General features: G+C 42.2%; 2 protein-coding genes across 4 annotated transcripts in view; both read left to right on the top strand.

Moving 5' to 3' along the window:
- rpl36a (ribosomal protein L36A) overlaps positions 1-27,980 on the top strand; it is a 324,940-nt gene that overhangs the window by 91,109 nt on the left and 205,851 nt on the right. The window lies entirely within an intron of this gene.
- Positions 1-27,980, top strand: part of enox2 (ecto-NOX disulfide-thiol exchanger 2) — a 167,769-nt gene that overhangs the window by 22,489 nt on the left and 117,300 nt on the right. For 2 of the 3 annotated variants that reach the window (XM_070962542.1, XM_070962544.1), the window contains exon 3: positions 15,008-15,097. In XM_070962542.1, coding sequence (XP_070818643.1) covers positions 15,064-15,097 — 34 coding nt within the window. In that variant the 5' untranslated portion in view covers positions 15,008-15,063. Of the gene's footprint in view, positions 1-15,007; positions 15,098-23,959; positions 24,180-27,980 lie in introns of those variants that run through there. The other variant, XM_070962543.1, reaches the window with a different exon arrangement.

Genomic DNA, 27,980 nt, shown 5'->3' with positions numbered 1-27,980 from the left:
GGTCTCAAGCCAGATCAGAGTGTGCCATAGTTAAGTTTGTTTTGTAATGTAAAATCCATCCATCCATTTTCTCCCGCTTCATCCGGGGCCGGGTCGCAGGGGGAGCAGTCTGAGCAGGGATGCCCAAACTTCCCGGACACTTCCCCCAGCTCTTCCGGGGGGATCCCGAGGCGTTCCCAGGCCAGCCGAGTGACATAGTCACTCCAGCGTGTCCTGGGTCTTCCCCGGGGGCCTCCTCCCGGTGGGACATGCCTGGAACACCTCCCTAGGGAGGCGTCCAGGGGGCATCCGATAGAGATGCCTGAGCCACCTCAGCTGACTCCTCCCGATGTGAAGGAGCAGCAACTCTACTCTGAGCTCCTCCCGGGTGACAGAGCTCCTCACCTTATCTCTAAGGGAGCGCCCTGCCACCCTGCGGAGGAAACTCATTTCAGCCGCTTGTATCCGGGACCTCGTTCTTTCAGTCATGACCCAAAGTTCATGACCATAGGTGAGGGTAGGAACGTAGATTGACCGGTAAATCGAGGGCTGAGCTGAAAGGCGAAGCTCCTTCTTCACCACGACAGACCGGTACAGCGGCTGCATTACTGTAGCCGCTGCACCGATCCACCTGTCAATCTCACGCTCCATCCTTCCCTCACTCGTGAACAGGATCCCAAGATGCTTAAACTCCTCCACTTGAGGCAGGACCTCTCCCCAAACCTGAAGGGAGTAAGCCAGCCATCATTTCTTTAAATGGACTTTTGGAAATTAAAGGAAAGAGGATAGCAATGCGCCGACGTCAGACTCATGCATACAAACCAATCAATTGCAAATATAGAGAGACGTAGCTCATGTACAGTAGATGATAACGACAGGATATAGTATATCGTATTGTTCTTTAGTGCATCCATGTAATTGCTATGTGAAAGCAGAGCTAAGCGGATCAAATGTATACAATGTAACAAAAACACAGACCTTGGTTCAGACCTTGAGGGGTAAAAACACCTTTGGAGTTCTTTCCTATATGTCCAAAAAAATGTTAAGACGGTTTGATGCTGCACTGAGCTGCATTTAAAGTCTTGCTAATGTACCACCACACGCTTGATTTAAAAAAATAGGAAAATGCTCAAGTGTGCTTTCTTTGGTCAGGCAAAAGATGGTGTACAGGCTGAAGTATTGGATGCATGTTGACACTTACAAAGATTGCAGCCCATTATGGACGAAGGAATTAAATCACCAGGTGCTCTCGGTTGTACTGAATAATTGCATATCTACAGTTATGTTGGCAGCACAGATCTTTAGTTCCTTTTTTCCCCACACTTGCAAGAAGCTTACATTAGCCAGTGCCTTCCTAGATCTTCTTTTTGCAGTGTCCCTAGGCTGTGTTGTGTGCACTGCACCTTCCTCGTGGGATTTAGTCACAGCCAGAACTCTGGATTTGGAAATCTTTGTTTGGCTAAACGTGGCAGGCAAACATGAATCACAATGCCACAAGACGCCAGGGCCATCCAGTCTGTCAACATGAATATAAGGAGTGGATTTATCTCCAGACAATCGGATATGACCGGGAATAATGCAGGGTAGGCTAAGGTCTGCATCCTTTCATGGCAGCACGGTGGCTCAGTGGCTTACACTGTTGCCTCACAGCGAGAAGGTCCTGGGTTAGATTCCAAGTTTGCATGTTCTCCCTGTCCTTGCATGGGTCAATTCTCCTGTCATTGCCCTTGACCAAGACGCTAGCTTAGAGCTGGAGTTGGTCCTGCACAGTGGCTGCCCACTGGGATGGGCTAAAAAGCAGGGAACGAATTTCATTACATTCTTCAGTCTTCCAAGGTTTGCTTCATCTTAGTGCACATTTTCATACCAAAAACACACACTTTTTCATGACAGAGCTTGCTCTTTTTGCATTGTTTATAGACTGGAAATAATGGTAATCAATTTATGTATATGGCCATGAGCAAAATATTTGCTATGCAGACTGTTTTCTGGACTGGGTTAAACTTTCCTAAGTAGACCAAGCCTTGTATTAGGTTCTTGCTCTGAGATAGTGAATGGCTAATCCATTATAGGCAGTTATTATATTACACAGAGCCTTGGACATAATTTTGGCCTGTTACTTCTCCTGTGCCTGGGCATGAAGAACAAGGCATTCACTCAGACTCCTTGAAGGAAACTCATTTAGCATGGGTCACCTCATCTGACCAAAGTATTTGCTAAAAGCAAAAAAGAGGAAAAAGAATCATTCAGATGATTCTTTTTTTTTTGTTTTGTTTTGTTTTTTTTGTTATTTATTGTGCGTGTCGGCATAAGTGTTTGTGCTTGTCTGGCAAGAAATTAACTTTGTCACATTGGCCCCAGACAATAGCAGGCAGGAATTGCTGAGCCTGATGTTGCACTCTGGGAACAGTAAAGTCATTACGCTCCAGCAGACCACTTAATAGCTTTGGCTGATGCAGAGTTTGGAAATCCATCAGTCAATTGGACCAGACAGATATGAACAGGCTTCTGAGTGCCAGTATGCTTAGTATGTGAGGAAACAGGTAGCAGGACAATGGAGCTATGCTCATTATGAGCTCAAGTCATATAGATACAACTAATTGCTTTTTCAAACTACATGATATCAGCCAATAATGGTTTGATCAGGCGTTACTTTGAGCATTGCAACATAGCATTAGGAATGTCAGTAGGTTGCTTAATTCTGTGTAGTCTGCCATGGTATAATGCAGCCAATGCAGCATCTCTGTACTGCGGATCTACCCACTCAGAAACAGGTTTAAAAATCTGTCCAAAATTCTGATTCAGAGTATGTACCATCACAGCCCAGAAAAATGACAGCCTTGGCCATTTGTTCAGAGTAAAACAACAAGTTTCCAGTCACGCAACCTGTTGTTTATATGATTATCCTCTCCAGCAACACATCGATGCTCGTGCATTCAAACAGCTTGCAGTACAGTGACCTGCGTTTACATTTCACATCTGATTGTTGTCCTGTTGTAGCTCCAGAGGGAGATGCAGGAAAATGTAGAGATTCCCTGAAGAAATGGCCGCACGTGATATCACTTGAGCCAGTATCGGGTTGTCGGGGCTTACCGGACCTCTGCTGCTTGAGGCTCGTGGCTCAAGGCTACGTTAACCGCAACTAGTATAACACACCTGAATCTCCAACTGAACTGTCCAAGGTCGACTTACATTGTGAATAATGTAGGAGCCAGAGTTTGGCAAGGAAGAAGAATAAGTGGAATAAAAAAGGCAGTATCTCTGGTTCTACTGCATTGATTTTTATCATTCAATAAAAAAAAAAAGAACTGTCCACCATGAGTCCAGTAGTGTTATAGGAGTGCAATGCTAAACCAGTGAAGTATTCTTTTAAGAGTTGCTTTGTGTGTGTGTGTATTCTACCAACTGTTGTATTTATGAACCTTTCTTTCAAAAGCTTAAATGCACACCCCATACAAATCTCTAATGTGGAACCTCAGCTGTCAGTGAGTCTCAGTGAATTACGGTATCACTGGATGAGAAGATTTTTGCTGAAAAAAGTCAAACCGTATATAATTAAAAATTCCGACCTCATACGTGTGTAATTCCCTCCATCTTGTTATCACGCAGACAGGAGGGCAGGCAGCTTGGCCCATTGTGTCAGTCTGTAAGGATTGCTTGTCAGTCAGCCAGGCTCCCAGAGATCCTCGGTGTCAGCACTCTGATCTGTCTGGTTAGGATTGCAGACACATTGCCGCCAATTAAGTAAATGACCTTAGGTAGCTTAATCAGCCGCGATAATGGTGCTTGGCAATATGCGGGAATTGGTATTCACTGTGTCCCACAATTACAGTGTTTCTCCTTGCTTGACTGCTTTGGGGTGGCGGCGGATGAGCAGGGGAATTAAACCCTCATTCGACCACCTACCACCACACCTAATTCTATTCTCAAATTAAACACTTTAAAGTGTCTTTAAATATTTATCAGTTACTTTTTGAAATCCACATGAACCACTCTTCACATTGGAATAAATTAGAGCCACCACGCACCACTTACTTAAAAAGAAAATCCATCACTTTTAAAGCTGGTTCGTTTGTTACTCCCGTTATTTGCCTCTTCCAAAGCAGTGGTGAAGAACACTAGGAGCAAATGCCTGGAGTTGAGTTTTCATTAAAACAAAATTATGACCAGAGTGTTGATTGCATACCAGATTAATCAGAGCACACAAGGCCAGATTGCCTTGTAAGTTATCATATGATTGGTTGCAGACAAGCGAGGAGGCCTTTAAAAGTCGATTTTTGACAGGGAGTCCAGCACAGTGCCCGCTCCACGTAAAACAAACCAGGGCTGCATTACATCACTACCAGCAAACTGAACAGAGATCTGTGGCAGCAAAATGGCATCACTGATCTGTTTTAACTGAATATTCCCTATCACCACGTTAGCGTGAGCCTGTTTGTAATCAGTACTGACAGTGTTACGTTTACTTCGCCTGTTTCTCCAGGCTAATAATGTTGCCCTCGGTCAAACACGAGGACAGTAATGTTTGTGTTGCCACTGCAGAATGAATATAGGTGAAACACTTGTCGTGGTGCTCACATCACCTAAAGATTGTCCCAGATAACAGCACAGAGGTTGGCTCTCATTTTGGAGCAGCGCCACACAGAGGCCACCACAAATGCTGATCAATAATTTCCCAATGAATGGATATTTGGTGTTATTTCTAGCATTAGAAATAAGATTTTTTTTTTTTTTGCCTGATGGGGGGGTTCCTCTCAGCTGCCTGCCAGGCCTGTGCAATTATAGGGGAAACACTGCATTAATTATGTATACTTTGCTTCAAGGTATGGCTAGATTTGGTGGAGAGAGTAATGACTGCAGCAGAGTAAACGGTGAAGAAGGTAAGTTTTATTGTCAGCAGCTTTAAACAATCCAGCATTTGGTGGCACGTTTGTGTACCATTTCTATCGTCATTCATAATTGTGGCTGATCTGATCAGACTTTATGTGTCAAACTATATTTTAATTACGAGAGTGCTTTGCAGAGGTCAAGAAAGCAGAATCTATTATGTAAGCAGAAATATTCAGTGTTCATGAAAGATTAAGCTGATGCAAAATTTCTCGAGCCGACTGGAATAACTTGACTCTTGAGACTTGGAAGCTAGTCATATGTTTTGCAAATGTTATTCCTGGTTTTTCAGCCCTGATTTAAAATGTAAAATGAGGTAGAATATCTGAGTTGCTGGCCAGTTGTTTGTACAAAATATTATCGATGCCTGCCGTGAACCTTTTCACAGCTTTATTGCAGTAGATTCAGATTCCAGTGCTGAAACAGTTTCCACAGTTTATCAGTTTGTCAGTCAACAGAAAAGATTTCAAATATCTGCTGGTTCTAGTTTGTACAGTGTTTGGATTTGGGTTTTGGACAGACAAAACAAGACATTTGAGGACATCTTGGGCCCTGTGATGTTGTCACTATGGTGACATTTTCTCCACTGAATGATTAATTGAGTCATGGTAAAAAATAATCAGCAGATACTTAATAATGTAGATAATTGTAAGCTGCAGCCACAGTGAATTTCATGTAGAGCAGACGGCCTTCTTTAAAAGGAGTCCGGTTCTTCGTGCATCCTAAACACCTATCTGTGTTTGGGTTTAATTGTCAGTATGCTGCGCAGTTTCTCTTTACCTCTAAGCAGCTCATACCTCTTATCTGTGGCAGCTTCGGTGTTGAGACAAGGTAATTAGCTGTTAAGAGAGGAGCCTGCACTGAGGAGCAGAACCGACTCATCTGCTTTTCAATCAAAGGGTGTGCACTCTGGTCAGGGCCTGGAGAGAACACAATGGACTCGCCGGATGAGTCATGCACTGAGAGAACGGATAGTATTACTTCATTATTACGATGAGTGACAGCCAAATTTGTATTCTTCTAAATTGTGCACCCCTAAAACATGAAATACATACACTTGAGCACTAATCAAGAAAGGGCTTTGAATGTTCTTCCATCTCTTTATTTCGCTCTTTATTCTGCGTGCAGAGTGTGAACACATGGAGCAGTGCACACTCGGTCCACATGCTGGCACAGGTAGGACCGAAGTCTGTGAGACAGCTGCACGCTCGGCTTTAATTGCATGACAAGTGATTCAGGACACAGACAATTAAACCTATTTTAGCCTACTTTAATGTTAATTCAGCAAAGGATGACAGAGGTAATAGAGTGAGGGAATGCTAGAAAAGTGTCGTATGTTATGTTTTGTACAGTGCAGAACAGAATCTCCTGCCTGTGGTCATTGATTCACAGCATCCCACACACATTTGCTGTAATACAAGGCAACACCCTCCTGAGGTCAACGATAGTTTTGGTTGCCTAAAACCATTTCAGTCATGGGCATCCTCGCTACAAAGAGCACCAGCTTGTTTGAAGAGCTTTTCAGAGGTTTCTGAAATCCTTTAACAACTCAATTTCCAGTCGTGACTATGGAAGGGTTGTCTGTAATCTGACTGTTTGGAATGTGATTCTCTGCAGATGAGCTATCATTTCAATCTGTTTGCACGCTTCCATATCTATTTTCCTACTTGATGTGAGTTTAATATTCTAGTGCCCTTGTAGGTCTAACCGAGGCATCAGAGTTAAAGTTAAAAGGGGGTGTCTGCCTGTAGTGGCAGTATTGGCCTCCCTGTCTCATCCTTTCCCCTGCGTACTTTAGCCTGTTCTCCTACCTTCCTTCTCTGACTTGAGTGCTTGTGACAGGGAGAGCTGAGCCCCATCTACGGCTTCACATGCAAGGCTGCTTTTTCAGCCCTTATTTACCAAAGGTTGGTTGACTCAACACCTCTGCTCTTTTCCAGGAATACCCTGCTGCACATTCACCCAGTTGCCCATATTCAAGCTGGGAACGAGCCATGTATTTTAATAGAGGCTTTTGTTTTACAGGATGGAGACAGGAGATAATTATAGAGACCTTAAAAACAACACAGCATTCCTCCTTTTATTACCATGTCTACGAGTCAGTCATTTACTCATTTACTTTAATATTCTCATGAAGGTCCCTCTTTGTCATACTTTCCCTAATTAACATAAAAAACTAATGGCACACACTTTTTCTTTTAGATTTTTTCACAGAGGGAAGCTGATAAACACAGTAATACCTTCGCCACCAAAAGACTTGTCTCTGCCTCTCCAGCTGATATTAAATCCTGTTTATTTTCCCTCTTTTTGAGTGAAATTCTGTGGGGTTTTTGGTTGTTTTGGCTCCACCAAATTCTATCCTGGGCTGCAGCTCACTGTGTCTGTGAGAGGAGAGGAGAGAAAATGATTTCCCCCATCTCCTCATTGGCCATGAATGCAAAGACAGCACGTGTCTGTGGCTGTTAAACAACACACACTGGCTCCCTGCCCACTCATAAATTACGGAGCGAAAGCCTCTCCCCAGACTGCCTTTAGTGAAACTGTTCAGTAAGTGAAGTTGTTTCCCATAACCAGCAACACGGCTGTCAGTTAACGGAGTTTTGTGGCTCAGAGATCAGGACTGAGTTTTCAAATGATGAAAAGCGGCTTGGCTAGGTTCATTAGTTTCTTCATTGCTGGTATTTTGTTACATGTGTGTTTCCTCACTGTACTCTTGTCTGAGAGACTCCATCCTCTCATTAGGATTCTAATGATTCAGTGGTGCTGTTGTAACAGAATACAGCATTTAGAGGTGCAGCGATTTGTCTTTCATCAGTTGGTCGATCGACAGAAAAATAATCAGCAACTATTTCTATAATGGTTTGTCATTTTTTGAACAAAAATTGACTGCTGCTTGGATAAACTGGTGAATCTGTAAATTGTGATAGGCATTTTTCCCTGTTTTATAAACCACACGATTAATTGGGAAGTAGTCATCAGCAGCGGCTCTAATACTGTAATATCTGTTTCTTGTTCCATGTTTAAATGAAAACCACTTGAGGATAACGAGTACTCTGCGATGGCCTCTTCATCACCGAGGGCTCCAGAAAGGCTTCACCGGCTAGAGTGATGATTACACCGAAGCTGTAGACCTTGTGTAAACTTTTCCATACGCCTAAGATGGAGTTTCATTTGTTATTTGAGGATGTTCAAATTGTTATTTGAGTTACACATTTTATTGCTTCTCTCACACTCTGGGGCTTGTTTCCTGTCTTGGGGTGATAGAACATGGTGCAGTGTTGGTCCTCTGGCTATGTCTGTTAACATTGTAGAGAAGTGTTTTCCTCTTCAACATCAGAGCGTTCAGACTGGGCCATGTCTAAACGATGGAAGATGCACCCCACTTGTAACCAGTTTCTTTCTCTTTGATCGTTGTTTGGAGGGGAACAGTGGACACGTCTGATTTTCTCTCTCTGTCCTCTACTTGCCCTCTCTTTGCTCTGTGGCTGTCTTGTACTGTAAATCTGTTGGGCATTTTAACATTTTTTTGTAATATGTGCAGAGTTAAAATATAGTTTAACGTCAACACAAGTACACAAGCCACTCATCAGTGGCAGAAATGCTATGCGAGTGATTTACAGCGCACATACTTCTGCTGCTGCACCGTTTTTATCACTCACTGCTGAATAGAGTGAATGTAAGTATTTTTTAAAATTGTTTACCGAAACTGTTTCTGGATCAGTTCACTGTCGAAATGAAATGATTTGAACATTTATGACAGAAAAAGATCTACGACCGTATTTTCAAGAAAAGAACCCACGGGGCACAGATGACTGCTTCAGTGTTTCTCTGTATTTGTTTTTTTTGTATTTATTTATGATCGTTTTCGCAGCGTGGCCTCGTATTGCAGCATAGTGCTGCTACGCATCTCTCCAACATGTTGTTTCCCTGTGTGGAGGAAAGCTTGACAGACTGTCATCTCATCAAACATGTCAGCGGGGGCTCATTAACAACCAAATACTGAACCACATGATTGCATGTTTGTAATGGCGTAGGAAGAGCGGTGGTTATATTTTTAATATATGCTACACAACTGTCATTGTATGCAGTTAAAAATATTAATTACATCGACTGCGGAGTACGCACACTTGTCAGAAGGAGGACAGAAATAAGGACATCACTGCAAACATGACAATGCTTCTATCCAGCGAAGCGTTTTCATTTCTCACAGAGCACACGTGACATCTGACGACTGCAGACGTTGTCTTGCAGCAACCATATAAGCATCGACCAACTATATTAAACTGAAAACTGAGAATCTATTCTCGACTGTTGATTGTAGAAAAACACTGAACGTGCATGTTTTTACTTAAATTGCTCTCTCATCTTTTTAGCTTTTAGCGACACCAAGGATCTGTTGGTAATTAGCTTTGAACTTCCTTCCCTTTACATACAATATGTTTTTAATGCTTATATAAAGGCACTAAACTTAGAGCACTATAAAGCATTGGAAACTCTTTAGAACCTTTTCCTGCTCACTTGGTAGTGGAATAATAAATTATGGAATTATGGAGGTTAAAGTATGTCTCCAACTAACCTCTCTGACCTTTGCTCACAGCAGCAGAATAGGCCATGAGCACAATATATTAACGATATAAGTAATGAGGAAAAGATGTGGAAAAATTTGAATGATGTTTTTCCAACACTAGCAATTCACAGAGGAGACCGCACAACTTAAAATTTAAAACACAAACATGTGGGAGCAGATTCACCCGCACCCGATGTTGTGGACATATTTCTGTGATTTCCAGACAAATGTAAACGCCTCCAGGCCTTCTTTTTGTTGCCCCTGCGTGGGAGATGAGGTACTTCATCACATAGATAAGAACACTGGCTGAGGGACAGCTACAGGAAAGAAAAGATACACGAGAGCTGCTTGTGAAGTACCGATCAGTTCTTGTGAAGTTCGTATGATTAATCCAACGCTGCAAATTGTTGCAGAGGGCGATTTGGTTTGTGCCTTCCCGGGCTGCTGTTTCCCTGCTGTGGAGACAAAAGATGAATGGACCTATCGGGGCTATTATGGGGTATCTTCCTTCTCCATCACTATAGAGGCTGGTTGACTCTGATAATCTTCTCCTCACTGAGGAGATCCTCTAATCCCTGCTAGACACAGGTGTCTGGCCTTGTGCGTTCGTCAAGATGACTAATGCACTGAACTGCGTGTGAAAATATATATGAAAATATATACATACCTACACAAGGCTAAACACATTGTCTGAATGATGGATATATGTAGGAGGAGATGCACAGAAACATATAATAGTTTTGAGGCAGTAAAGCTGACATTATTGCCCATTTGCTCTATTGATTTACCAGTTAAACAGGAGCAGCCATCAATAACAGTCTTGCATACAATGCTGCTGAAAGGTTTTTTTGACTTCTGCGCTCATTTTGACAAACAATTCAAGTTGCATTTGTGCTATGGAGAAAATCTTGTTATTTTATTGTAATAACCCCCCGGTCTCACAGGAAGTGTGTCTACATCAGCCTCCCCAGCTTCTGTGTTTACGCTGAAGCCTGCGCATTGCTGTGTGCTGTTTTTCAGAGACTGATTTCAAAGGCCAGTGTGAAACTTTTCTCTTCCCAGCTTTTCTGCTTCATTCATAATCATTAGTGTACACATTTCCTCAAGTTAGCAACTCGAGCTTTTTCCTCTCTATGGAAGAGTATTTTAGAGCTAAGTGTGTGGAAATGAAAAATGTTAGTAATAACAAATATGATGGGGAACGTGGGTGCCTTAAGAGTGATGAATGCCATTTGTTGGTGTGCCCATAAAGGACTTATAAAACGGATTTCCTTTGCACCCTCCCCATTTTATTTGCCCAAATTAAAATAACTGTCATTATTCTTCCGAAGTTTAGGCTAATGCTATTCTGATGGTGAATAAGTGGCCTAATTTTCTATCCTCACAGTGAGAGTGTGCATTTTCTCATTGGCCTTGATTTTCGTTTGTGGTAGCCATCGCTGTGGTGAAAAGTCTGCTCACGTTTGCAGCCGTTTTACTGGCTCTCCATCGACCACCTCCTGTAGGTCCAAATGTCTGTCAGTGCAAGGGCAAAGCATACTTTTATTCATCGTTTTGCTCTTGTGTCAGTCTGCAGATAATACAGTAACAATACAGTAGGACTGATTATTTTTGTATTTGCTTGGCTGCCATACATCTGATCCTTTAGTTTGTACTCAAATTTGCACACATGTGCCCGAATAGCTCACCTGGTTGAACATGTGCACCATTGCCTGGGTTTGATTCCAACCTGCAGCCCTTTGCTTCCTGTCGTCCCCCCTTCTCCCCCTTCTTGGTTTTCTAGGTTAAGAACCAGAACTCTATTCATTTAATTAGCAACGTATTATCACGAAATCATCTGTCATTGTTATTTTAGATTTTTTCAACAGTGTCCTAACAAGGCATTATGTGGAAAACAAAGGCTGTAGACCATGATGTGTTAAAAATGGGTTCAGATGTGTTAAAAGGAGGTCTCGTTATGGGAATATGATGTTTTGTCTCATATAGTTCATTATGAAAATATTCATGCTTCGAGAGCCCCTATCTGAGCACAAGCCAGTGTTTTAATCCTGTGTCTCTTTCCTAGTTCCACAAGCGTTCTTTTACTTCAGTCTGCATTGTTTTCTGGATTGAAACCATGTGGCAAAAAGGAACCAATTGTGCATTCACTCATAAACATCCCGTGTTCCCAGGGCTAATCTAATGTTATCAGATCGTCTCTACTGAATCATATTAGGAGGGCACTAGAGGTCAAAAGTGTTGATAAGGACACCTTGCTCATGAATTTGATTATACTGCAGACAAATACAAGTAAAACTTGGGTAGAACTTTGGTCTGTATTCACCATAACAACAGAACAACACAGTAACTGTAATAAACAGTTTTGTTGCTGTGTAGCAGCAGAACACAGGGTTGTTCTTGCTCAGGGGGCCACGGAGGAGATGTGCCTTTGAACCTGAGTTTTGACAGACTTCAAATACAGCTGCGATTCCAAACAAGTTGGGACGCCACGTAAAACATAAATAAAAACAGAGTGCAGTCATTTGCAAACAAACTGTGTTTATCGACAACAGCGTTACAAGTGTTCCCGAGCTCATGTAGCAACATCCTTTATACAGTTCTGTGTTTGACAAAGTGGTGAACCTCGTCGTGTCCTTGCGTGTGAACGCCTGAGCCTTTCCAGGATGCCCCTTTCATACCCAATCATGATACTATCACCTGTTACCAATGAGCCTGTTTACCTGTGGAACGTTCCAAACAGGTGTTTTTGGAGCATTCATCAACTTTCCCAGTCTGTAGTTGACCCTGTCCCAGCTTGTACTTGTGCTTATACTGTATTATCTTTGAACTGTTTTCAACTCAGTATGTATCAATATGGATTAGCAACTTATTACATTCTGTTATTTTTATTTATCCTTCACATAGTGTCCTACTTTTGTGGAATTGGGGTCATACGTTGGAGAAGTATACTCCAAAATACAACCCCTGATGCTGATAGAGGTGCAAATTGCTGAGTTAATCAATTACTGTGATTTAAAAAAAAAAAAAATGCTGATAATGATGGATTGATGCATTGTTTTTGGTCTGGGGGTTTAATCACCACTAAGCTTTTCAGTTGTCCCAGCTACTAAGAGGCAATACACACACTGAACGCCTTCACTGCCAGCAGCAAGAAAAGATGCAGACCTTACCTGTTTTACCTTTTATTGCCTCATTGAAATGAACTGAGACAATTCATTTAACTGACTTATTGAACTTTATACTTTTGACTTAGCTGTACCCAGACTGCCAACAGAATGGAAAGAGCAGGCTGCAGTATAACAGTTACACAAACCCATTTGAATGTTCAGCCATGTCTCTTATGGATTGTGTACACCACTGCTACTTTGCATAAGCACCTTTTAAAGGAAACACAATACCAGCCAGATTGTGTTTTTATCAGCATGATCACAAAATGTTCCTGTTGAATTCGCCTATAAAGTGTTCATTGCCAGATCTGGATGTTCAGAAGTTTGAAAAGAAATTATTGCCAGTTGAATACCTTGGAGATATACATAAGCAGCAGTGCCATACGGTCAAGGGAACGTCTTTGTTCATCGGGGTTCATGTCCTCTTACTGAGCTCTTGCTGTTCAAGCCTTACTGTATAATGTGCGTGCTCATCTGTTGTGTAGGTTGTAAAAAAGCAGTCTTCAGAGACATTTGTTCATAGTGGTTTGCAAAGATGCCTTGAAGATGTTATTGTGTGCCAGGATCTTCTTGTCTGCATCATATTCGGTACGTGTCAACATGTACCTACATGTCAGGCAGCGAGAAATGATCAAATCCTATCGCTGCCTGCCATGTAAGGAAGAGACTAACTGAACCGATGCACTAAAATCCTCCTAAAGCTGTGAGATACAATCATGGATGGCTTCTACTTTATATACGGAAGTGTCTTTTTTTTGGATAAGAATTGAGCTGTGGTTATTTTCACTATCCAAGTCCACACAGTTTCAGAAAATGGTGAAAAATGTGCCTCACCTTTTCCCAGAGTTTGTCCAAACAGTAGTCCAAAACTAAATTACAGTTACAATGATGTGTGTCATAGAAATCCTCGTACTTGAGAAGCTGAGACTGTTGGCATTTTTCCTCAACAACTGACATAAAGTAATAATCTTGAAGGTTTTCTTTGAACTAAATGCCGTTAAGTCACTGTTGCCGAATGAAGTAACACAGTGGTGACTGAGCCTATGGCCCGCTAGTTAAAGCCCTTGCATTTGCAGTATTACCAACAGAGTGTCTTTACATTCCTGGAAAAAATACTGCATTAAGTTATTGCTTATGCAAACCAAACATTTCCTACTGCTGCACCTTCACATTAAAAGCATTTAACTGGCGAAACACAAGTTGACTTTATAGAGTAGTCAGGATATGCAGCGTGTTTGTCAGTAAAATTAACACTGTCTGCTAGTGTTCATCAAAAATGTGTCTACAAAACAAGACCAGGAGCAGCCACAGTAGCAGGCTGCACACTTCCAACTTCTCAGCGAGGTAACCAATCATTTCAATGTGCCCTGCTGTGCATGGACTCATGCCATGTGCAGTATGAAATCAGATCAGGGTGCTCCCAGCATGGTAGGAAAAGGCCATTTAAGGAGTGACTTCTTTATTACAATGACAGAAGTTTGTTTTGCTGCCCCCCAAATCCTGGGACTTGTAGTATTAAACTGCACTTTCTGTTACCACCAGTAACCACAAGTGTCACCGAATACGTCCAAAACTGAAATGTTCAGGATTACATCTTTAAACAGTGATCACAATTTCTTCCTAATCGTCGTCAATTGTTGATTTCTCAGCTGATTGTTTCAGCCTTATTGTATGATGTATCAAGTACTGTTTTCAGTAAATGGAAATTCAATTCCAAGTCCAAAACAAACGTATTGATGCTGAAAAAGGCGACACACTTTATCAAACCGTGAACTAAGGGTAAAATCCCAAGAATACGGAATAAATGTCCTGCTTGTGCGTTCCTTCAATAGGAATTCAGGGCCTGCTGTCAGCAGAGAGGAGCGAGGGTTGGGGATCACTGTGACCTTCTCAGTGGCCTGAGAGTGTGTTGGCATGGCATGACTGATGCAGATTATCATAGCTAGAGAAAGCCAATTATTCTGGTCATCACGGCACCCTCAGGGTCCCTCTTGGTGGAATGAATTGCATTACAGAATTCTCTATGCATCCTGTCTGGCAGCGTTTTGTATTTCCTCTATGCTGATCCCCCCAGTTTGAGTGTTAATAGTGCAGTCAATGGGACCCTCCCGCGCCTCAGAGCCCTCTCTGGCTCCGATGAGCTTCTGCTCCACAAAGCAGGGAGGTCGTGCCTCTCGGAGAAGCGGATGAATTACATTCTCCTCTGTTTGCCTTCTCTCTCTATTCAACACAAAGCCCTTTTATTTTAGCCCTTCTTAACCGCTCTCAGTCAGCGTCCTTGAAGGACGACGAAATGAAAAAGGCGGGTCCCAGAGTTGTGGCGAAAGAGACTCATCCGTGGCATTTTTATGAGCAGAACAAACAGCAACTGATCACTTTGTTACCATTGATTTTGTTTCCAAAACAGATTTGCTGCAAGACCAGAGAAGCTGAGCTCACACGCGATGACGCCGCCTCTCTAGGATGTACAAAGACTACAGATCAAGCCGAGTCACAGGTAAGAGGCTGGAGTGTGTGTTAGTGCCAGGCCGTACATTCTAATGAATACGAAGGTTTCACATCACAGAGAGGATTTGCTGGTCACATCTTTGCTTCACACACCAACAACCTTCTAAAGCTCTCATTTTATATCTGTCTCAGAAAATCTTCACCTTCCTACTTCTTCGTAACCTTTGACCCTGCCTCACACTTCCCTGATTTGAATTATTCTCCTTTAATCCTGTTTATTTTTGCCGTTTTTGTTCACTGCGGTCTCTTTTTGTGCTGACATCAAAATCTGCAGCATCCTCTGTGTTATTAGTGTCAGGACTTCTGATTCAAAGTGTTAATTTCATTCATCACACGTATGATTCATACAGGATTCTGACATAGAAAACAGTGAGACACACACACACACACACACACACACACACACACACACACACACACACACACACACACCAAAATCCCATGACAGCTCATTGTATTTATAAACCTAAATATGCAAATACAGCACTGTCAATTGAAATGTGTTTTTTTTATCCAAAGTGACTGACTAGACTTGGGGTGCTTATATGAATGGGTAACTCAATATTCACAGCACACCCACATCACCTGAGAAGAGAGTACATTGACTGGGATTCTGGCTCAGTATATCTTGTTGCAGCCTGTCTGAAATTGTGTGAAAACACACAAGCTCGGGAGTAAATGGCCACCAATTGCACCAGTTTACTGCCCTCACACTGAATGCTTTAGTCTAGTTATGCCATTAAATACTGAAGGCACTGGGGAATTTGCTTTACCTGGGTCCAGACCTTTTAATCTAACCCCTCCACCGAGCTTGATGCTTCATAGTCTGGTATCGTGACACGAAGCAGTGGTTTGTCATCTGAAAAGCAGACGATCCTGTGAGCGCCGCCGGGGGACTAACGATTAGCCTATCAGTGCCATGGACGGGACCAACGCTGTTGTAAAGCTTTAAGCTGTCTACCGGAACCAAGGCAGAAACTGACTAACTAGGCAGTGCTGATAAGATATGAATCAAGACAGTGACTGCATTGTCTATTTCACGCCTCAAATGCTTTCAGAAACATACTTTAGTGAACTGTTTTTAGCTGAAATATGAGAAAGTTTGTGACCCAGCAGCCATGATGTAAACAGACGAGCCAAAACCAAGCACAGCCCAACTCGCAGTATGTCATCCACTGGCAGGAGCTGTTATCCGGTGTGTCCAGATACATTAGTCTTTAGTGATTGGTTTGGGAAAATCAAGTCCAACTCTCCCCCAGAAATCGCTTAGAGGGCAGGCAATGTCAGACTGAAGATGGAAACGGAGTGTAACCGGTTGATTGCTCTGATATCAGGCAACGGTTTGCTGGCTGTCCAAAAGCAACTTTATCTCCAGTATCCATTCAGACATAGTTTCATCCCCAAAATACTTCATTTAAATAAATCACTTGCATGGTCATGCATTTGTTAATTAAGTGTATGCTTCACTTTTACAGTACTGCCAAGCTGTTTAATATGCCTTGCATCTCTGACACTTCCCCTTGTTGTAATTAACGTAGACAGTAGCAGCATTGCTATCAGGGTGGCAACGTTGGTCTGTCAGAGGTCGGTCGATCCACCACTTTGGTCCAGACTCAAACATCTAAACAACTACTGGATATATTGCCACGATACAGACGTTAATGATTCCCAGATAGCGAATCCTTCTGACTTTGGTGATTTAGCATCGTCATTGTGAGCATGTTAGCGTGCCCATGTTAGTATTCAGCTGAAAGCATCTGCAAGGCATCATGCCTTTTTAACTGCCGCTGCCTATAACTAACAAAATAAGTGCACAATACTAAAAAAAAAAAAGGTACTCATTAAATGGTCAATTAGCTGTTACATAACAATCTTCAGAGAAAGTGCAATACCTGGGCTATTCAATATGCATTTCATTAGGCATGACATTACTGTCTCTGCGAGTTGTTATTGTATTTTCAGAAACAATGGGATCGTACAGTGCATTGTCTGCGAATAGAAATTGAACCGAGTAAGAAACTGACAGATTGCTTAAGAGAGAGGAAAGAGAGGGGGAATGAAAAGCGCCTTTCTTGCTGCGCTTTGGCCGATGAGTGTGTCCTTTCCCATTACTCTCACACAGCGCAATATGCAGGTCAGTCAGGTGATAATGAATGCTCTGTCTGATACTTGGCCTTTCTCCCTCCCTCCTGCTTGTCTACTCTGCTCTCTCTTTTACTTCTACACTGCAGTTTTCTCTAGTATCTAGCATATTTAGCATTTAGTGGGTTTAATCATCTAGCAATCTCTTCTGCCTCGCAGCTTGTCGTACTGGGCAGTTTAAAGGTGTGAGACAATGAAGGTGTCAAGTTTATCCGTCTCTTTCTTCATTATTTAAACTGACGAAAGGCCGACGTCTGCTCATTGTGAAACCTTCGTAGAAACCTTTGTCAGGTTTGGATGGAGAAAGAAAAGACACTGTTCATGAGATCATCTGCTTTAGTCTCCGCGGTGAACACGGGATTGGATGAACTAATCAAATTCTGTACACACCAACCCCCCACTGCACGACCGTCTGCAGTGGGAAGGGATGTAATAATGCATTCAGCCAACATTTCAGGCTACTGGTTTCAAGGTTTGATACCTTGAGATTTCTAGTAGACAATAAAATATACATGATATCAACTATGACAAAAGAGCACATGGCAAAAGAAATTAAATGCAAACTACATGTAAGGTATTCAGTCTATTCAGATGGATAAAGGACCAGTTTCTGTCTGGTGTTCGTGACGCCTTTTGAATTTAAAACTCTTCTCCTGTTTGTTGTCTTGTAGTTTCTGCAGGAGTGCATCAATTGACTGGCCAGCAGTCACAAGCACTGTTCACTGGGTGAATATTTAGAGAAAATTGGTTTATTTACACTGGAGCTTATATATATTTTCTTGTTTTAGTGAGGGATGAAGTTAGTACAGTTAGCTTGAACCCTAAACAGCCACTTCAAAGGTATGTAAGCCACATAAAACATGCACCAATGATGGGAAACATTTTGCTGTGTATCATCAAATGACTGACGACAGGCCATCAAATCTAGATAATAGTTTCTGCAAATGTGAGGTTTGAAAATCCCACATGATGAAGCAAAGTTTTGGGCAAAGATAGTTATTTTCCTTTCTTCATCTTTTTGGAGGATTTGCACATTACTATTGTGTTACAAACTGGGCCATAGTTTGAAGGTTTCTCTCCTTCCCAGAATCAACAAAAATGTCTTGGCTGTCTTAAAGACAGTAGAATATTTTATTCTTATTCTTAGATTTAAAGTCACTGTTCACATATTTCACTATTACAGAGAGATGACCAATGCTATGACTAATACTTGGCAAGAAAATAAACTCTAACTATTACCTGCTGAGAAATATAACATTATTTGACATTTTCTGGTTTTCAAGCAAGGATCTCTTCTAAGATTTACAGCTGTTTTCTATCTGCCAGGTATGAATGAATGGTCTGTTGTCAGATTCAGAGGGAATCAGATTTCCACTTTAAGTTCTCTCAAAGTCTCTTTATGCCACAGCCAGATTTTTTTGTTGACCTCTTGATGCCTGCGTAAGGCTGATGGTGCATTTAGTGCCAGGAATCACAACCAGCTTGCCGCACAATACAGCTGCCAAAATGCACCACGGTACCCGCTTGCTTTCATAAACTGCTTTTGCTTGTATCAGAGCACTTGCAGCATTTTAATGCAGCGTGGTAACGTTGTAGAACAAACTAACGCGACATGTCATCTCCTTGTCTTGTGGCCATATTGGTGGCGATGCACGAGTGGTGTTTGAGTGAAGCGATTCTCTGGCTGTCAATGATGGTGGGGCAGCAAGTGCTGTTCATGAACAGTGCAGAGGGGTTAACAATTGTTTTGCACTCTGTTTGAGACCCATTTCCATCAATATTCATGCCGAGGGAAAATTCTCCAGTTACAGGCCTGGCCTCCTTTTGGATTTAGCCTAATCCGGTTTCCAGAGCAGATGCTGCCGTCACCAAGAAACCTTCAGTAACTCCCTCCTCTCACATCAACCTGAAAACTCTCTCAAATATGGTTCTGCTTCTCAAAACACATCGGATCCAGTTACTTTTTATGGTGCCTTGTTACTCCTCCGCAACTCATTAAATTCATCCAAGTAGGAATACACCAGTACGTGCACTGGGACACTGTGAGGCTCACTTAATGAGGTGTGACTTAAGCTGGGGAGTCACCTCAACCTTTCCTGTCCAGATGATCATCTGCTAACCATCAGTCAGGGGGCAGGGGTGTGAGGTAAGGAGGGAGGAGCAGAAGAAGGGACAGATAATTAGAAAGGGAAGGATTAAGGAAGATAGAGGTCAAAGATAACTAGCAAGAATCCAAAAGACAGGGATCTACCCCATCCTCATGACACGTTTCTCTGCTGGCTGTCTTCCTCCATAGAGGGCAGTGGAGTTAATGACATTTTTCACTCGTGTCTGGCAGCAAACACGCCATTCATTGATCTCAAAATGGATCACACCAAATACCACTGCAGACACTTTAAACTGATAGGCTTTCCACTGAGCAGAACCTTTTTAAATATCATCCTCTCTCCCTCGCCGAAGGCCTCGCGGAGCAGCTACCTGAACGCTGTTGTTTGATTGGAAAGGGCATATTGATACAGCATGGTTGCACTCTTACCAAGCGAAAACAGGGGTGTTTGATTTGGCAAATTGCAAGCAAGAGGCAGCCAAACAGTGCCAACATCTCACAGGACGAATAGTGATAAATGTTGTTTAGTGAGAAGGGAAACACTGACTGAAACAAATGCTAGTTAAGGAGAGGACTATGCCTCTCAAAGCACTTGTTAGAATTTTACAATGATGGTTGTCGATGAGGCCAAGCTTTCATTTAATATGCAGTAATTGAATTTGAATAATTCATTAAATGAACTCCTGCTAACTACCAAATGTATTGAGCATGAGATTAGATCTAACTGGGTCGACCATTCTATACATTTCTTATTTAATGTATTAAAGTGAGGCGAGCTGGGCGACATGAACTCATGATTTATGGAACAGTGAAATCTTTTTTTTTTTTTTAATGGTGATATCTTTCAGCCAGAATTACTTACTTCACCTTGCATTCAAGTCAGGCAGTTCATTTGACTTAAGAAGGCTGTAATGTCACCAAGTACACGTATTCTCATACGAACCCATAAAAGCAAACGAAGGCTGCTTTCATCTGCTGAGGCACAGAGTCAAATTAGTGTTTGATTTGAATGTTTTGCTACACTAAGCAAGCCACAGAAAGAACATCATTGTTAAAAAAAAATCGAGACATCAGACAAACATCATTCCCTAGGGACACTGAAATTGAATGAGAGCATGCACTGGCTGTTACTCATTACTACTGGCTGACAGGGGTAATTGAATTCTGCCTGGGAAAAAAAATCTGTTTATTTATGACAAGTCCTTTCTGGTGAAAACGTGGACAGCGACAAAGACAGCTTTCAGTCACTTGCTTTGTTATTTTTAATATCGCTAAATACAGATGATAAATAATACTGTTTGTGTCTGCTGATGCACAACTGTCTCTGGAATTTCCTTAAATGTCCCTCCAATAATTTTCAAAGGCTAGGCTGCGGTCCAAGTGTTAGAGGGAGACAGGTTCCCATATTATTGTGTCATGTTTCTGAAGTCTTTCCAAGTATCCTCATTGTAACATAGCCTGAATAATTCATTTGGAGCTTTTGGGTTAGTTGCCGGAAAACAGGTGAATTTCACCTCAATTAGTCTTTAGGACAGTTTGTTTTGAGTTTTATTTTGAAAGTGCGGGATTTGCATGAAAAATCTGCAGGAACTTTAACTGAATGTAATAAAAAAATCAGTCAGAGGAGACAAAGATGCTCCCTGTGGTCGATCTTGAGCTGCCTGGCTGTTTAGATTCTTCTTCAGTCGTACCCGTAGAGGGAATCTGCCAGCTGTGATAATCTTTTAAGTCCACTTTTCATATTTGAGATGGATCTAAGTAAGAACATTATATGTATAATCATAATCTTCCTTTAACAATGGGTGCCTGTAAACATGCAGTTTTAAGTCCAGAGAATAACTGCGCATTGAGCGAACAGAAGACGGTTTATTCCTCCAAATCAGTTAAAGTTGTTTACAGTTAATGTAGATGTATATCATCAATGGATGAAAGACACAGTGTAGGAAGTTACTGTCATAACAGTTTTTTGTTTGTAGTCGTGTTCTTTTGACTTCACAGTGGAAAAGAAATTGAGAGCAATTTTTAGTTTTGGAAAACGGGAATGGCACTCTGGCCTTTGGTAAATACTTTTATTTACCGTTGAAATCATTTTGTGATAGCACTGGAAACAGACTTCTAGGTGGGGCAGAGGAGAAAATAATTTGACCCCGCAGATATTTTCTAAGAGCGTCCGAGGCCTTTTGACCCGAGCTGCACGCGTGTTTGAATGCAGCCTTTGAAAGCACAAACAGTTGCCAATTTATTAGGTATGTCTAGCAAAGACCAAGGCAGTCTAATAGAGTTGTTTCAGTAAATCCCACAGTGCCTTCATGAAGGTTAGAATATACTAATTGATTGTGTTAATGATTAATCATTTAGTCTAGAAAAAGCCATAAGATTGTGAAAAGTGGCATCACACTTGAGCCCAGATTGACTTGAGTTGTCAGATTGCTTCTTTTGTTCAAACAACAGTTCAAAACATCAATGACTCTTCATTTACTTTCATAAATGACATAGAAAAGCAGCAAATCCTCAAGTTTAAGTCGATGGAAATAGCAAAGTTATGGCATTTTTGCTTGATAAATGACCGAAGGGATTAATCAGTTATCAAAAAAGTTGGCGATTAATTTTCTTTCGATCAACTAATCGATTAATCAACTAATCACTGAAGCTCCAATATAGCTATGGTGTCATTATTGAAAGTTTTAGAGAGGTGCTCGTTGATTGTTAGGGTTGAGGTTTAGAGTTCATTGTTGACCTTGAAAACCTTGACAAGGCGATATGTTTCAACCTGTTTTTATGCGTTTTAACGTGGCAAAATAGTTGCATAGTAACTCTTAGCTGAGGCGTATCTGTAAAATCTAAGAGCAGGAGAAACTTCTCAATCATGACACACATGAAGCATGTGAGTTAATGTCCACTGAAGCCTCTGCTCCACTGGAGAGACTGAAAATGTTACGAGACTTCAGCCTTTCCCGACCTGATGCGTGACACAAACATCAATGACGTATTTCCACCACATCACATGATCCTGAGTTTGCTCAGTGGATGAGAAGTCCTAGATGTGCTCAGAATAATGGAAAGTTTGAACATGTAGAGCTCTGGACAACAAGTTTATGGTCGTTTCACAGGCAGGTCTTTGTGGTGCTGATGAATTGTATTGTGTGTAATATTTTGTCCACCACCTTTATATGAATGAGGATTAATGATAGATTAAATATTAGAAACACATCTCAGTGGTTGAGACCTGAATCAAGACCTCAATAAAAATTATATTATTCATAGGATTCATAGCAGGGCTGTTGTGTTTGACTGCATTAGTTGTCTCTCTAATAACCTGCCAGCTAATCTATGTATGCTGACCTATACGTGCTCTTAATACAAGAAACAATTACTCAGGAAAACTTTTTCATTTTCTCATGGGCAGATGTTCCCAAAATGAGCACACTGCTTACATCAGCCTAAATGAACGGTAAAGCTTTTTGACACGCTGTTACCACGAGAAGCTGGACTGAATATTAACACTGAACAGCTCCAGAAGCCGGTCTGAGCCAGACTGAAGGGACTTCACGAGATCAGGAGTAAACGACTGGGCTGACCACTGCAGTGATACAGTAGATATGACTCTCAAGCACATTTTTCCCCGTCTCTGTAGCCTACACAGCTTGCATCTAATTATGGAAGCATAATAGTGTTTGCTCTGCTGTTTTCCTTGTGTAATTAATCTTTCGGCTGTGTGTTGATCAAACCAAGACGCTTCTCACAGTCTCAGAAGCCTCAGTCATTTGAAAAAAAGAAAACGTATTTATTGTTAACCGCATGAACCCAAGATTACATCAGTATTTGAGTATAATGCTTCGTTATATCATTGAGCTGAATGCAGATATTATTTTCAAGAAGGCAAACAAGTGCGGGTCATTAGACGTAACAAGGTCTCACTGTCATAATTCACATGGGTCCAGAACAGCTGGTAAAGAGACTGCAGCTGGAGCTAAATGACTGGAATCCCACTTGTTTCTTTACATAAATACTTTAATCACTCACGCCAGCTCGAACAAGGACTCTCCTACAGTATTCATTTGAAAACAGAGCGTATCTTTAGCCTCTGGGATGAGAGGAATGCCTCTCATCACAGTCTGCACTGGTATTGAACTGATAATCTCCATGCTTCTCCTCCTCCAACTGGCAAGCTGCAGAATGACACCTTCTGAAAAGCACAGCTGTCAAAAGTTTTGGACAAATTGCCTCACTTTTTCGTGTGGAATTCATCGCTTGGCTGCGCCTCGTAAGATGCCATCAAAATCTTAAAGAAAACTCGGGGGAAAAAAGCATCGTATTTTAGAGTTCAGCCTATTTGACATTCAGCTGAAGAGTGGGCAGCGTGCGGAGAGATGCCTCTTGTTCGCACGGGGTGACTCGCCGTAGGGGCAGCTTGGCTGGAGCTCTCCGTGAAAACGACATCCTCTCTTGACAGTTCACCAGCGCTGCTCGGATTCGCCCGTACAGCAGACTTTTTTTTTTTTTTTTTTTTGACTGTAGAGCCCACCGTCACAGCCCTTCACAGTTCGCCTGCGCTTCGCACGTAGCCGAAGCGAACTCGTCTCTCCGCTTCAGTCGCGAACCGGGCACGTCGCGAGGGCGGGCTCGCCTGCCGTAGCTAAAAGGTCCCGCTTCGACTGGCTGCTTTCATTGCAGTCCAGTCTGCCGAGCGGAGCGGACTGACTGAGGGACGAGCCCCGGCCCCATTCAAGGATTTTACTTCGTACACTTCGTCCTACAGCAGAGGACCGACAAAGACCCGCACCTCGCCCTCTGTGGACAATGTTTCTCTTGCAGTACACAGGTACACGTTTCAAGTTTGATCTCTCCTCTCGGTTATTTTGACAGCGGAGATGTGATTTTTTTTGTCCGTACTTGTCGCTGCAGGCTACAGTATATCACCGGACGTCAGTCACCGCACGAGTTCTGGGGCGTTTTTGCCTCATTTTCTTAATCGCTCACCTCCGCGTTGTTTGATAGAAGTTGCAGCAGAAATGTGAGGTTTTCACGCTGGGTTGAGTTGGTAATTGTCGGGCGTATACCAGCTGTTGAGACCGCAGAAGAAGAGCGGTGCTGCCTCTCTCCCGTGTGGCAGCGTTGTGTTTTTTTCGTGTGGCTCAGCATTTGATGTGTAATGGTGTGATTTTTGATGGTAACTGATCAACAGTAATTTACACTTGCTCCTCAGCACAATGGACGCGGACGATGGACGTTATCTTGACTGACAGGCGTCTGCCGCGGCTGTTTATGGACGAACTTTTCAGGATAGGTTTAATCCACGCTGACGCCGGATCACTGCTGGTGAAATGCATATTTTTCACATGCTCTTCAGCCCGGTTTCTGCTCTGTTTGGGCAGCATGATCGAGCGTGGTGAGTCACAGTGTAGTGGATAGGCCCATCATGCAGAGGCTTGTTTATGGATGTAAGTTGTTCGGTTTCTTTGCTGCGACGTCCAACTATGAAGGTTTCCGCGGCGTTTATTCCCGAATCGGCAGGACGCATGAACAGCTCCATTTAAATGTGACATTTTCTCTGGGCTCACAGGATCTAATTAAGCGAGGATGCTGTTTGAACTGAACCTGCTTACTCCGCTTTATTCTGGCACTCTGTTCACCAGCTTCCTCTGTTTATAGTCATGGCAAATTTACCTCAGATGTCCCACAGCTTTTTAGTTGTGTGTGTGTGTTTGTAGCCTAATTGCTGCTTTCCTTTAGCTCATAAAAGCAATGACTTGTCAAAGATTAGTCTCATGACATTAATTTGCCATTTGTCAAGGCACTGAGTATATTGACTAAAAATAAACTGCAACCAGTTTGTTTCCTATTCCTCGTTAGAACTTCACAAAACATTATCTTCTTCATATACTTTTTGGCATTCAGAAGCAGGCTCCCCAGCTGTCCTAGCAAAGCAAGGTTTCATTAATTTTTTGTAATGAAGCATATAGTTAAGCTAGAAGTTGTTGGGTGCAGTAATTAGAATAATTTCACAGTGCATAATTAATCATTCAGAATTCAAAACACGGCGTGTCATCTGATAAAACATATAGTTTAGGACAAAATGACATCATGCTTTGGTGAAAATCAGCTCTGTCTGGTGGATGAAAATGTTTCTTGTCCCTCTCTGATTACAAGGTTTTTGTTTCTCTCGTACACTGTCATTTATCTCGCGCAGACAGAACCGATCAGTTCCCCTCTCCTCTTCCGGAGGCACAAACATGCTTTGAATCAAATTGAGTGAATGGGGGTCGAGTGCCTCTCTATGACCAAAGGTCCATCAGGCCCTGTGACAGCTATTTACCTCCACACTTTGGCAGTCGTCTCTGATCAATCGGCAGAGCATCTTCAGATTGCCTTTAATGGCGCGAGGGAGGGGGGGGTACTTTGCTTAGATCTGTCAGATGGGAGAGATTTAAAGGTTGTACATAGAGTGCTTGAGAGGGAGCTTAAATATTTCAGCTCTCTTTGGCATAGGATGGTCGTGCTGCAGAACAAATTAAGACTGAATACAGAGCAGGCTACTGTACAATACCAGGAGATTTGGCAGCTTTGGAAACTCTCAAATTTTAATTGGTTGGTGCATGACAATTTGAGGTTACTGAGTGGGATTCCTGTAGCAGGAGCTGTCGGGGAAAAAAAAAGTGACAAAGACAAAAGAAACAAGTAGAAAAAAAGCAAAGTGAAAATATGAGTCATGGATGACCTGAAAATGTCAGATTTAGTGAGACCAGCTATCTCAATGAGAGCTCGACTTAGTGGAAATGTATTTGTGACACAGACCCTCAGGATGGGCAGTGGATTAATTTTTATGTTCTGTCTGTCCTCATATTTTGGTCATTTTTTAAATGGAGTCTAAAACAGGACACTGTCTCAGCTCTTCAGAAGCTTAAATTACATCCCTGACGAACACTGCCTCCCAAAGTTTATTTTTGATTGAGACTAATACCATATTGAACACAGGATTGATTTATTATTTTTTTTTATTATTATTTTCACATCTGCTTACAGAATTAACATAATAACCAGTGCAGTGAGTGAGCATCCTTCTCAAGGCTGAAAGTAATACATGCCCACCCACTCACCAGCAGTCATTCTCTGAATAAAATTGAAGTTATCCAGGACCAGAAAAAATAAATGTGCCAAGTGAGTTTAGACCAGCTAATTTATTCATCTCTCCGTTACAATGACGATCACAAGCACTTAACCTGAAAAGAAAAAGCAGTTGGCTTCTGTTTCATCCATGCTTGTGACGAACTCCCAGAGCTATTCACTGACTCAGCCTGCCCATCGGTATTCTGCACCGTCACTGTCACCAGACTGCTCGAAGCTGAGCTGACAGACAGGTAGGAAGCGCTTTGGCTCACTGTCGATGCAAGTTTTCAATCACCTGTTTCTGTAAACTGGACGTAGGCTAAAGCAGACTGGGATGCAAGTCTGTCTCCCCAGTGTTCAAGCTGCCTCTCTCTGCCTGATGAACACCAATCAGCCACTGATTAGTCCCACTGACAGATGAAGTGAATAACTTTGATCGTCTTATTACAACTTGTGTCCTGGCATTCGTGTACCCTAACCCACTCCGCAATGGTGGTGGCCTCCCCAGCAGGACAGTGCATCGTCCAAAACTGCTCAGGGATGGTTTCAAGGATCGCAACAAAGCCCAAGGTGTTAACCCGGCCTCCCAATTCTCCCCAGCTGAGCATCTGCGGGATGCACAGGAATAAGTCTGATCCACAGAGGCCCTACCTCCCCAACTCACAGGACCCATAGAACCCATAGGACCCAAAGGAGCTGCTGCAAGACCCCACAGGAAACCCCCAGAGGTCCCATGTCCATTCCCCAATGGGTCAGAGCTGTACACAGTATTCATCAGGTTGTTTTAATGTTGTAGCTGATCAGTGTATCTACATTGAATGGCCACCTCTGCTAAGATACCCGAAATCACAGATTACAGTTAAAGAGAGTTTAGATATGATTCCAGCTTCCTTTGGCTTTCATTTTCACTTACTCTGATGACATCTCAATAGAATATTCTTTTTTGAGTACATACCAAAATCCATTTTGATACAGAATAACACTACAAGATGAAGTCTGTTCGGAATGTTCCATAATTTTCCAGTGAAGTTGAAAGTACAACTTGAAGTTGCTGCATGTGGATTGTGAGATCTCATGACATTGGTGACCAGCTGAGTCCCTTATGGCAGTCTGCACATTACTGAGGACACGCCACATTTAGACCTCTTAACCAAATGGATGCATTTTTCTGCTGAAATGTCAATGCTTTTCCACAACAGGATGTCCTTGTAGTCCCATAGCCAGCACCACACTTCGCCCTGCTTGTTCTTAAATCCTTCTCTCTCTAAAACTAATCCTGTAGTTTGACTTATGAATTTGAGATAAAGGCTACAACCTCTTTTGTCCGTAGATATCTTTTGCTTTTCTTGTTTCAAACTGCGTCTTAGTGGTAAAAATATCAATTCTCTGAGGATGGACAATTGATTGTTTGTCTCAACCGATACAGCTGCAACCCATCTCTGTTTGGTGCTGAGTGAATGTGTCATCAAAGGAACCTCGAAGAAGCTTCATGTTTCTCTTTTAACAACCACTCTCA

The sequence above is a fragment of the Chaetodon trifascialis genome, chromosome 5, assembly GCF_039877785.1.
Source record: "Chaetodon trifascialis isolate fChaTrf1 chromosome 5, fChaTrf1.hap1, whole genome shotgun sequence".
Taxonomy (NCBI): Eukaryota; Metazoa; Chordata; class Actinopteri; order Chaetodontiformes; family Chaetodontidae; genus Chaetodon; species Chaetodon trifascialis.
The sequence above is the reverse complement of the archived record's forward strand: the minus strand, read 5'-3'. Positions and strand labels throughout refer to the sequence as shown.